This window comes from Malurus melanocephalus, unplaced genomic scaffold (assembly GCF_030028575.1).
Source record: "Malurus melanocephalus ecotype Western Australia unplaced genomic scaffold, MMel_1.1 scaffold_46, whole genome shotgun sequence".
NCBI lineage: Eukaryota > Metazoa > Chordata > Aves > Passeriformes > Maluridae > Malurus > Malurus melanocephalus.
The window spans coordinates 280,595-293,527 of NW_026623278.1; the positions used below are offsets into that span (position 1 = coordinate 280,595).

Below are 12,933 nucleotides of genomic sequence, written 5' to 3' on the forward strand. Positions count from 1 at the left end.
TGCTGTTTTCATAGCCTTAATCATAGGACTATCAACAAAGAAAATAACGCTTAGAACAGGACAAGAAACCTAAAAAACATTTTCCATAGCTTGATATAACTTTTTTATAAAATTACTTTACTTATAATCATCACTTTATGTCATTTTCATACTTTTTCTATTTTTGTGATTTGTAATATTACACTGAACTGCCTTCACTGTTGATTTAAAACAAAACTCAGTTCATATTTATCACCATTGTTGAATAAAACTATTGTTTCTGGAAATTATCTTCCCTCTTCTTCACAGTGGATGCCAATGTTGAAACAACACTCCCTATTGTCCCTACTGACTGTGCTTTGCTTATCATTGCGAGATGGTTTTGGCTCATATGGGCTGGATGCCTTTGGATAAAACGAAAATCCTCCTAAGTAAAAGCCTCTTTGTGTAGAGAAAGGGTGAGAAAAGCAGAGAAGTTTCCAGGTGTATATTAGTTTATTTTTTTAAATTGACTTTACCTTTGTTTCAGARGAGCTATTCTACAGTTGCACTGTTTTAAACTATAGGAAAATTGAAGTCCATTCACTTTAGGCATTAGGAGCACTGCTCCTACTCGTATACTCCCTTGTGCAATTGTTGGGTCAACTTTCTTTTGGATTATGCCCTCCCTATCCATTCKAGGTCCTGCGCAGTTTTACTTTTCAGGTGCCCAGTTATAGAATGGACCCTCCATGGAACCTGTTCCTGTTGCTGCTGGGATTACAGCAGCAGAAGCAAAGCAGGCAATCACCATCWCCATTCCTGGGGAGTGGCACTGGTACCAAGTACCAACTCAGCATTTCCATCGGCAGGACTAAGAGGTGGGAGTGGGAGAAGTGGGGGAGGTAACTGTTCTTCTGTGTATGTTTTAACAGGGTGCCTCAGCCTCACACCCCCAGAACAAAACATCTGGGTGACCCTGGCTAAGACAACCAGACAGGATACCTCATACCTTCGCACTGCTCTGCCCCAGAACCCATTCATGATCAGTGTGTGATCAGTGTCCCTCTCACTGCCCATGAGCTGAAACAGCTGTGTAACAGCACCCCTGTGGCCTGTCCGGCTCCTGGARTGGGGCAACAACTGCCTCACCTCGGGAAATCCCCTGCTTTACCCCTGCAGGAGCTGTGGATTTTAGGCACCTTGAATGCAGATAATTGTACCACCTTTAAATTTAGCARCAAAGAAATAACAAACTCCTATAACTTGGTGGGTCAGTGCCCCAATATCGTGGTATTAAAATGCTTTACACTGGTGTAATTCAACTACAGTGCAGCTAAMCCTGAGTTTTAGTACACGCATGCAACTTCCACAAGATACCTTGATCTACAGGGGCCGAGCATGGGCCAGAATGCCAATAGCAATTAAAGGTAGCCCTTGCACCTTAAGAAACTAAACCTCTTATCTGCAAATAAAACTACTGCAATAAAACTGAACTCACCACTGTCATACTCAGATCATATATACTTTTACTCTGACTACACAGATACAGCTAAATTCTAGAACGTTACCAAGACAATCACTGCCTCTGTTGTCTCCTGGGTTTGCAGGTGCATGAGCCCTCATGAGCCTGAATAGACTTAGTTGTTAGTAAAGTTTAGCAACACTRCCAGCACAGCTATATCTGATTTGTTAATTGATGTAGACAGCATTTAAACACGCTATGCTACAAAATGAAGCATCAATTGATTTTTTGCTTTTAATCACATGAGCATGAGTGTGAAGATTTTGTTATGCTATATAAATTTAAGTGACCATTCTAACTCTGTCCATGGACAACTACAGAAATTACAGACRTTTGCTCAACACCTCGTAAAAGACACCAGTTGGAATCTGTTTGCTGGATGGACATGGGGTTGGAAATGGTTAAAAAAAGGGATTAGTATTACTTTGTGCCTTAAATATTTGGTTTCTATGAATTATTTATTGTATTCCTTGTTTAGTATTGTTAATCCAATCTTTTATAGATGGCATGTTGCATYGTACTGTTGTTGGCATGGTGGAATATCAAGGTTTTCCAACCACGGACTGTGCGATGTGTCAGGGACCGAAATCGTGTCTAAGGCCCTGCTACATTTGGTCTGCTGTTGTACASATCAACAAGASAATGAAGAAAAGACAATGAAGAAAACCTTATTGTTTAAYTGGTGGGAATTTGACCCTTAGGAGAAGCAACGTRTTGGGAGCTTAACCTGTGRAAGAAGAACAATATACAATGGAGCTATTGTTAACATGGAGGTGGCATCATGAGCYSTTATGGCCTCATCTCCCACTCTRGCCAAGTGTGAGCTGATGTCGTAACTGGAAAAATTCCACTCCAAGAGGAGGAGATGTGAGGTGGGGTTGAGGGGTGAGGGGTGAGGGGCTGAAAAGGACAAGATGCATGCCATTTCAATCCAGGGGACTCCCTGAAGGTGCAGCGCCTGCCTGCCCCTCCCGCCTGAGCACCATGCTCCATCTCCTTYTYCTGCTCAGCAGCTTTTCAAAAAATCCAGTGGTCAGTATGTATTATTTACTACTTCAACTAATAAAAATACATCTGCTTTGCARTCACAATTGYGTTTCAGGTTTTTTTTTTTGTGCACGGGTATCCTCCAGAACCCATAACAATCATCTCCAAGCAGCTGGAGATGGCAGCGGGCAGAATTCAAGGGCTGCTGAACTTCCAGAAGAAATTTTGACGAAAGAGCTTTTTGACCTACCATACTTCACTGATTTGAGAACAGTTGACACCATCAATATTGGTGAGTAGGGGATTATAATATTTTCTTGCTTTCWTAGAAGTAGACCCTACCATTATAAGAACAATAATATCTATAACTGCTACTTCTCAATGTATCAGCAATGAAACAAGTATGGATCTGAGCAGTTGTAAATGGCTTAGGTGTCCTCATTACCTAGGATCTTTCTTTCTTATCATCTCTGATACTTAGACTATAACATGTTATTAATTTTGATATAATAATTTTTGAGTCTGAATTTACAATACAAATTCTAAATGCCATCCTTAGTTTTTGTGTTGGTCGATATATGTAGTTGGTCTGGGAAAGTAAAAGGTTAGTAAAGCCTGATCATTCAATTACCACAAGTACCTGCAGTTTAAGCATAAGAAGAAGTGATGGCAATTCCAGTGCTCACTGACAGCTAGGAAGTAGAAGAGATGGTTAAAGTTGAAAGAAATACTCAAGAGTCACAGACACCGTGATAGTACAGTGGTRCTGACATTTGAAAAATTAATTTGTGTGGAATCTCTAAGTAATCCTGAAGGATGCCATTATTTAAGCTGGTGATAAATGCAGTGTCTCACATATAACAACAATAGAAATAGCTTTGCATTTTCCAAAAGACAGATATCGAAATTATGTTGCAGGCAGATTTTTTTTTAATGCACACACATTTCTCATTTTCACTTCCTGTCAAAAAATGCACAGTTRCTAATATATTTATGTCTTGCCAAGAGTCTTGCTGGTTTTCCGTTGTTCAGAATGTTTCAGTGCCTGTTTTATTCTCTGAATCATAGAATGATTGAGGTGGGAAGGCACCTCTGGAGATCTCCTAATTCAATTACACCTGCAGGGTTACCTGCAGCAGGTCGCTCAGATCTGTGTCTGGTTGTTGTTTTGATTGTCATCAAGGAGAGAGACTACACAACTTTACTGGGAACTTGTCCCAATGCTTAAAAGCATTTACCATGAAAGAAAAATAAATTCTTAAATGTAGATGARATTTCCTATGTTTCAGTCAGTCTATTTCTCCTGTATTTCCTTTTTCTTGTTTCCATTTCATCCTGCATTTCAATTTCTCTCCACTGCTTTTTCTCACAGTGGTTCTTAAAAATAGTTGAAGTATTTCTGTTAGTCATTTTAATACAGTAATGATGTGCTTACTTGACAAGAAAAGGSTAGGTAAGGTGAGTTAATCGTTGTTGAGAGGACAAAGGTTTTGATTTATGATACTTTCTGCCTTAAATACCAAGTTGGTGTAAAAYTCTGTCCATGCAACCATTGACTGGAGAACAACATGGTCCTGTTTTCTGTGCCTGGGCTTCTGACCTTTCTTCTTCTTCAGGTGGTCTGGAGTCTGGTAAGAAAACAAAGAATATATAATCTTTATATGACTGAGTAAGTAATGCAGCTTAAGATGACCTTGAGAGGAAAAGAGTTAATTAWATTGATTCTGCAAAATAAGAATTCTATTGTTGTCTTTGTGGGAGAGATAAATTATTTCTGTTTCCTTGGGGGTCTTAGTGTTGCTGTTYTTCATAGGCCTGGCTATACATGGAAAGAGATTATCTTCTGTTCCCTATGTAAGCAAAATGTCCACTAGTGTTCAAAGTTMCCAGAAGAGCAAGTCTGGGGTTAGAATCGAGTATGGAAATTTATTTCAGTTCTCCATACCTCAATGGATTTTTTTTTCTATAATACGTTATAATTGATATTGAAAATTATGCTTTTTTAGCCACTGGATGTACTTGGAMATGACTGCTCCCTGTTCCTCCAATCCAGCTGAAATATTTCAAGTCAAAAATAACAGTTGAGATTTCGGTATTATTACCTGTCTTTTGTAGTGAAATAGAGCATTTTGCTCGTTTTAGGAGGCTTTGTTGTAGAGGTCAGGAACTTTTGGTGCTATACAATATAATAGTTCAGAAAACAGAAACCAAAAAGYTCTTGAATGCTTGTTTCAGCTGTTCATAGCCTCAGGGTAATTTACAGAGTAAGGTATTATTTTTATGACACTTCCTAAGTACAATAACATTATCTAAGTTATGCAATTTAACAATCGTGGCAGCCTTATCTTCTTCCTTTCCACCAACGCATGCTCATACATCTCCCGAAGTAAAGTGCTCAGCCTCACATTCCCAGCTTTCCCTTTGTCCTCCTGTACCCCAATTCCATACTTTCCCACTATTTCCACTTCCTGTGCCTTTTGGAAACTCAAATCTCGTCCTTGTTTATATTCCACTGCAGGCTTTGTTACAGCCCATAGCAGGTGATGCAGGGTGCCACAGCCCATATCTTGAAGTTATCTCACATTAAGCTGGTTCCTAATAACTGGGTCTTGTGTGAAAGAGGGCTTCTGACCACCAGGGTTAATTATTTCATTTCCTTGTGTTCTGTAGCCAGAAAGAGCTAATTTCAAATYTCTGGATGCCAATACTAAAATAAYATAGTCTGGAGAAAACGCTGATAAGTTAGGGTGTGTCATCCAAACTAGATGATTATATTCCATCTGAACAGATATCCAAGCTAAGTGAGGTGGGTTGTCTTATGGAGATGCCAAGGCATCATGGTGGTGCCATAGATATTCTAGGCACATAGGAATTATCCATTTGTTTATTCACATTTACCTAATGTTTACATGATTACAATAGGTGAGATGTTTCCCACCTGTCCATGATGCACTTGAATTTTTTGTCAGTTCAGTGTGCTCACAAGCCGTGGTTTAACCAACCATTTCTATGTCTTAATTTACATGTTGTCCATGTCCAAAATTAGGGACTGATATTAAACGTGATCAAAAATRTGAGTATGTGTAGATTTAAAAATAGCATTGATTAGACTAAAWTAGATTTCTACTTGGTACACCTCAGCTAACACAACCCTACTCTGCATGCACAGTTCACTATGAACTGTGAATTTGCTTTGTATTTACAAKATTTTCACAGACTAGAAATGTATCATATAGTGTGTCGGGTTGGTGTTGAGACCAAAGTCACTGCCATGTGAACGAGTAATMCTTGTATGCAGAGATGCTCCTTTCRAAACAGAGTATTTTWCTCTTGAGAGTCACAGGAATAAAGAYGTAGTTTTGTTGGGAACACAGTGGAAAGAGGTGTTGGAAGGGATTCCTTCAGTATAAAACATTCAGTGGYYGTTTTCAGACTCTGAGGRCCRGCCTGGATTTCACTGAGTTGTTGAWTTTGATRTKGTTCAGTCATGAGCTCATATTCTGATTTGTGCACCAAATTTTGATTTGTGCACTGTCCTTAGTTGCTGGTTTTAGTTTGTGAGCTTTTGCTGCAGGTAGAGGAACTTTTCAAGGAGTTAGCCAGTTTGTGCCTTTAGCAAGGTTATACTTTCTGGTTAGTAGGTATGGGTACATTGTAGTTTATAGTTATTGGAACTGCAGAAGCCTTTTACTCACCATTAATGGTTATGAGGGGATTCAGCGTATATGGGTATGATTCTTCTCCTCCATCAATAATCTTTAACATAAAATGCAGTAACGTGATTTTAATTTTTTAATATTGCAAGCTTTACTTGTAATTTCTTTCCTCATAGAAATCTGCGTGAGTGGGAGTTAAAAAGCAAGTGGTCTTCCAAACATGTGTTGCTCACTTGGCCCACTTTCATTTCAGAACTTGAATATGTAGATACTGCTTTATACACAGTGATAATGAATTGTCTTATGCAGTGATAACAAAGTGTAATAATACAATATGTGCACAATAAAACTTCAACATGAAGGAGGAGTCTATTGACATTTCAAATGTATGGATGGTTTGTTTGAACAAGACGTCTGCAGTTATTAAACTGTGTGTGTATGCAGTTGTGGGTTTTTTTCCTAAAGTCCCCATCCTTATTTCTCATATATCAATGTAAACCTGAATGATACCAGTTAATTTTGAAATGTGAGATCAATATAAATCCTTCAGCACTTGCATCTGCCCAGCTCTGGAACCAGTTTTGAAATGGAGTCAGTCACTTTTCCACAATGATACTGGGTTTTTTAGGGTCACCTATCTTAAAGTCTGACAAATTTTTAAAATATGCAATAKTGCAAAGTGCTGAAACATGGTTGTTTCAGGAGAAATTCAATGAGGAAACAGATTATACTCAGTTTTCTCTGTAACTGACCCTTCAAGGTCAAAACCCTGTGCAAGGACATGTGTGGGTGGTAGTTAGGGGAAAAAAAAGGAAGCAGAAGAAGTTGATTAAAAACTTTGCCTGTTATATAAGTTAGATATTAAGTGTTTGCATGTGTCAGCTGGTGCCACTTAGAGAATTATCTCTCTTAAACATATAAATTATGGCCTCCACTTGGTTTGGTGAAAATGGTTTTCCTCTTACACAATCAGATTAAATAATCAAAATCTGACAAAAACTGTGAAGCAACACTTTGAGTTATTTTTAGTTCAGGTGAATCAAAATCATAAAATGAGATTTCTGACCTTTGTATTCGCAGTATTTTTTTCTGCCCTTTGCTGAAGTTTTTTTTTGATTTTCAGATCAAAAATTAATCTGTCATTATGAACCTAAATAGGGCATTCTGACAATTTCAAAGTTTTCTTTCTGAACCTTGATATTTCATGGGCAGTAGGATTTCTTTTTCTTTGTTTGCTTAAAATTTTTACATTAAGTCAGTTCAAGGGTTCACAGTTGTTTCCCTTGAAATCGTTCCCCTCGTTACCTGTTGAAACTCAAGTCTAGAAGACCACACCATACTGCCATCTTACACATTGTACAGATGTTAGAAATTACCACAATTAATATTCCTAGGGACTGCATGGACTTGATTTTTGCTGGTTTTCAGGATTCTGATCTTGTGTTGTTCATTGCTTCTAGCGGAAATTGCAGATGCTTATCACACTGGTAAAAGAAGTCCTACATATAAAGCTGCATGAAATTATTTATATAGAGAAAGAAAAACTGGAGGCAAACTGTAGTAAAAATAAAAGTAAAAATCCCACACTTTTTCCCAGAATTGCTGTTATATTTTTCCATTTGCTATATCTGCGACTTATATTAAGATCTTAGAATATAAAAATGTTTTTTATCTTCAGTTTGTGAATTTCTATTAAAACATACAAATAAAAGACACTCAGTAGTGATGGCTTAGAAAGGCTGTTTATGATTTTACTCACTCTGTGAGAAATGGTTGCATAGTGTTATGCCAAATATATCTGAGCCAGCCCAAAAATGAATTATCTAGTCAAATAAAAGAATTAAGATTGTATTTTACAGGCATGCTATGGCAAAGAGAATTGTTCTATGTATATCTCATCATTTGTCACTATATCTCTATGTATATCTCATCATTTCTATACATATTCTATGTTTATCTCATCATTTGTCACTATACCTCATTGTGATCTATATGCCACTATATCTCATTATGATCTGTGGATTCTCCATGTTGCAAAGGGAGTGTTTGAATTGTTACTGTTTAGGTAAATAGAGTCCAGACAGAGCACTGAGCTGGAGCTGAGGTGACCTGGACTATGCACCCAGGCATTCAAAGCCTTGCTGTGTGATGCCAGACCCCTCATTCTCTCCCCCAATCTTCAGATTTGCAATGGGAAGTTAAGCATTACTTCCACAGGTTCTGTACAGCTGCTGTCTAGTAGCAATACTTGATTCCCTAGAAATAATAGGCTCCTTTTCTTCCCATTTGTGAAGGACAATCCAGCACTACCTGAGTTGTGAGAGAAAAGAAGTTATGAAACCTTCACAGAAGCAGTTCTGGGCGAATTATTTATTGGGCAGCCTGAGGAGGGGAGGGTGCAAAGCTGCCACATGAGCAAATAAATATTTCCAGTCAAATGGGGAGGCAGTGGGTGCACTCAATCCAATACAAAGCCATGTGCTAAGTGCTGTCAGTGGAGCTTGAATCACATCTCTAATACTGTTGAGAAAGTAATGCGAGCTGCATTTCATTATATGCCTTTCTAATAATATCTTTTTTTTTTCTTCCCCCTCCCCAGCCTGCTCCAGAGACAACTGGTGAGTTCTGTTTAGAGATCTATTTGTATGCAYGGGAGGCAGTCAACAAAACCAGCTGCTCATAAACATCGCTGGGACAGACACAGATTTATAATTACTGTTATTGTTATTGCATTAATTTTCACACTTCATAAAGATAACARCAAGGGCTAATGTCCTACCTCACTTGTCTTTTTATTTTTCAGAAATAGACGTAGATGGAGGAGTTGATCAGGACATCTTYGACATAAATGAAGGTTTTTCAAAATTCAATCTCTCTTCTATTTTTTTTTAAATAATTTTCATTAAAGATCAATTAAATAACCGAATGTTTAACTCCTCTTCTCTTTAGCTTTAGGACTAGACCTTTTTGAGGGAGACATCAAACTTCATGGGGTGAGTTCAAATATAAAATGCAAAGCCAAAAATGTGCCATTGACTCAAATGTGAAGTATCACTGGCATGGAAATAATAGATTCATCCTGCTCCTACTAACAATAAATCCTGTTTATGTAACAATAAACTGAAGATGATTGGGGATGGAATTCTACAAAATGTCATAGRCAATGAAGGAGTCAGCAGCATTTGCAGAAACATTATCCAGCATGARATCTCTCCAGTGATTAGATCAATATTATTAGCTTCTTGTTTCTTTTTTTTATATTTGCACTTTTAAGAGATTAAACAGCAATGATCATCATCCAGGCATGTTTGTATAAAAAAAAAATCTTCATTTATCTGTATAATATTTATTCAGAGCTGATTAAATTTACTTAGCAGCACTACAAAACCTTCATCCTATAAGTAGATTGATAAAACCAGTGAAAAATTTAGAACTGTAATACCACATTTGAAGGTATCTGGTCAGCATACTTATCTGATCAACTAAGAAAAAAACTTCATTTACATCTCAAAAATATCTAGTAGAAAACCCCCAATGTGTCTTGCACTCAAAGTACTCTGAAAATAGTGTTTTACTCTCCCTTATGGGAAATATGCTGAATGTGTCACTGGATGCAAGGACAGCACTTGCTAAAGGCACAGAAACAAACCCTTACATTAGGAAAAATTACAAAATTATTAGTCTCTCTACAGTATTGAGGACTTTAGATCTTACTGCTTCCCACAGGAGATGAAGCTTCCATGCACATGCATCAAAAGCTCAGATTRTTTCTGTGGAGAAAATACTACAGAATCTGCAGACACCGGAAGAAGGGAGAAAAGGCATTTCAAACCCAAGCCTTAGACCTATGTGTAAACTTTCAAGGTTTCTGAGCTCATTATTTTTGTTTATGTCTTACTTGGAATTGTAGGTTTGCTWTAGCACTACTGTTGTCCTTGAAGCTGAATGACTTCTTACTGAGGACTGCATATTTGTTTTCTTTCTTAGATGCAGGATAGAAACTCCATCATTGGTGACAACTATCGGTGGCCCCATGTTATCCCTTATGTCCTTGAAGACAGCCTGGGTACAGTATTTGCCCTTCACAATGTCTGTATGTTGTGTTGATTGAACATTGAAATGTTAAACACAGGTTGATAAAGTTGCTGTGGCATCTTTTCCTCTTTTTGTCTAGAGCAGGCAATTCCCAGCAGGAATGGGGCTGAGTGTGCACAAACAGGATCTATAATCTTGATTTCAGTACTGTTCTTACCTCCTTTCTTGAATTATTATCCTGCTACACCCCTGCAGATTGTTTTGGTTTTGAAATCTTGTGTCTGAGACATGAAACTCTACTAAGCAGAAGTGAAAAGAGGGCRCTGAAGATATTTTTAAGGGCAGAAACCTTACCTGGCCATTTACATAATTTACAGCAGGGGAGGCAAAATGGCATTCTGACAGACAGTTTGCAATGGCACATTGCCAAGGCCCCTAATGTGAGCCAGGGACACATCATAGTTTGACTCCRTCCTTTAAACCTTTGGGTTGAAACTATGCAAGTTGCTTAGRGGTGATAACACAGATATAATGTGARTAATTCAAGTCCTGGAGAAATTCAGTGAGAGATCTGTAGCCTGCATTCTGCACWARGTAAAAAATGAAGTCTTCATTTCCTATCTATTTAATACTTGTTTACATAAATCTCAAAAAATTTAATGAAAGAATCTACAAAATTAAGACTCCTCCACACACACACTATCCTTTTATAAACTGTTCATGTCATATTTTATACATAAATTCCAAAGAAATATTACACAGGAGCAAAACAAGAGCAAGATACAGTGATGCAAGACCCTAATTTATGTTTTTTAGGACCCTACTTGGGTCTGACAGAAAGCCTTTTCATTTTCATCAAAGATTGCTGGAGCAAGACCCACCCTTGGGACTTGCTCCATGTGGATAACAGTAGAAATTTAGCAGTTCAGTATTGACAAGAACTGTTTGCTTTGCAGAAATGAATGCTAAGGGACTTATCCTCAAGGCATTTGAACAGTATCGATTGAAAACCTGTATTGACTTCAAACCTTGGGAAGGGGAGAAGAATTACATATYTGTGTTCAAAGGAAGCGGGTAAGAGAAGCAATTCAAAATAACTTTCATTCTGTTTGCTTTCAGATTATTTTCATGGCCAGTATTCACTCTAAAATTTATGTATCTGATTATAATTTTGCATTTTTGTTGTCTCCATTTTACCAGTCCTTTTTAAACTGTCATGGTTTCCAAAACAGGTATTACCTTAGTAGCAAAGAAAAAATTCTATTGATATTTAATCTTAAATACAAGAAGAAATCAAGKCCTTTAAGAGCTAATTTTCTGCATACAGTAAAAGATACCAGAAACAAGGCAATAATGTTCTTGACTGATCTTTGGATATATTTGGATATATGGAGTATCACTTTCAGATGGTCATTCTTTGTGTACCTTGGCTTTTAAGGGGGGGGGGAAAACAAGGCAAAATATGGTACTTGTCACTGTASGGCAATGAATTTGTTTGAATATTAAAATGGAGTTGCATTTGAGCAATGTCACATGAACATTCAGATAAAAAAACAATAGTTTTAAATGCTGTACAAGATATTTTACCAATATTTCACTTTATTTACCTCTTTTGATGAATAGTCATACTATTTAATCTTAAATTTTGCAAAATWGACTCCAGTAAAGAAGTCAAAATTGCCTCAACTTCTTCCCTTCTGAGACATTCTCTGTCAAAACAGTGAAACAAGGAAACAAATACATTCTCCACTCTATGCTGCTGAACCATTTCTCTTTCAGAAAATGAGAACAGGGAGAGCCTGATAACCTGGTGAGGAAATTTGCTTTCAGMAAATAATTTCCTGATACGAGAATGCATTCATAAATGGGAAAAGATTTTCTGATAGTAAAAATGTTTCTCTYTCCCTTTGGCATGGTCTGAGATATTTGTAGCAGATAATTGTTTCAAAATCTYTTTGGTGTCTGGCTCTTTGTATTTTCTGATGTTCATGCTGTACACATGACACTGAAACTCAGCTCTAAAAGATGTATAATTGGAGACTCAGGGAACAATGCATTTTCCTGTGCCGATGACTCCATCTTTTTGAGCTAAATGGAAAATTCACGTAGCTGGATTTTGTAATCCTTCATCCCCTAAAGTATGCATTGAATTTGCTAATAATTGTACCTGAGAATGAACCACATTATTTAGCCTATGGCAAATAGGAGGCCTCTGTGCAATGTTTCATTTATGTGTCTGTTAAAAATAGATGAGTCATGGTGATGAAGAAGACCAATCGTTCTAGTTGGATAAAATATCTTGCCCTCCCTGCCTGGTGTGTGGCTTGCCCTGAGGTGTTTCTATCACCTCAGCTGACACATGCACAGCAGAACTTTTTAAAAGTTTGGAGCTAAATGGTGCAGTCTCCTGAAAATGGCCATCCAGTTTCAGTGAGTCAGCTTGGGCAGTACAAAGGAGTCAGGACTGACCCTGAWTGAACTGCTTCCATTTCATGCCATTCCTTACTTCTGGTGTAATGGAAGAAGGCCTAAACTGGGTAAACCAACCCAGTTTAGATTTTTACTCTGCTGTTCCTAATGTTTTGGAGTTTTTTTAATCAGCTTGGACTCTTCTATCTGCTGACTAAAGATCTGAGTCGAGAGGGTACAGTGCAGACAGGCACACAAAGTTCCTGGCAACATAAAATTTTACCACACCAAGTAAAGGTTGATAAATCATCTTTGCTTTTCTGATCTTGGCTTGCATCTATTAAACAGAGGAATGTGCGGGAA

General features: G+C 37.6%; 1 protein-coding gene across 1 annotated transcript in view; it reads left to right on the forward strand.

Moving 5' to 3' along the window:
- Positions 1-699: 699 nt before the first annotated feature.
- The window catches only part of MEP1B (meprin A subunit beta), a 28,082-nt gene continuing 15,848 nt past the window's right edge, over positions 700-12,933 (forward strand). The window contains exons 1-6 of the mRNA XM_057365033.1: positions 700-839; positions 2,617-2,762; positions 8,930-8,980; positions 9,076-9,119; positions 10,114-10,192; positions 11,118-11,235. Of these exons, the coding sequence (XP_057221016.1) occupies positions 700-839; positions 2,617-2,762; positions 8,930-8,980; positions 9,076-9,119; positions 10,114-10,192; positions 11,118-11,235 (578 nt within the window). The remainder of the gene's footprint in view (positions 840-2,616; positions 2,763-8,929; positions 8,981-9,075; positions 9,120-10,113; positions 10,193-11,117; positions 11,236-12,933) is intronic.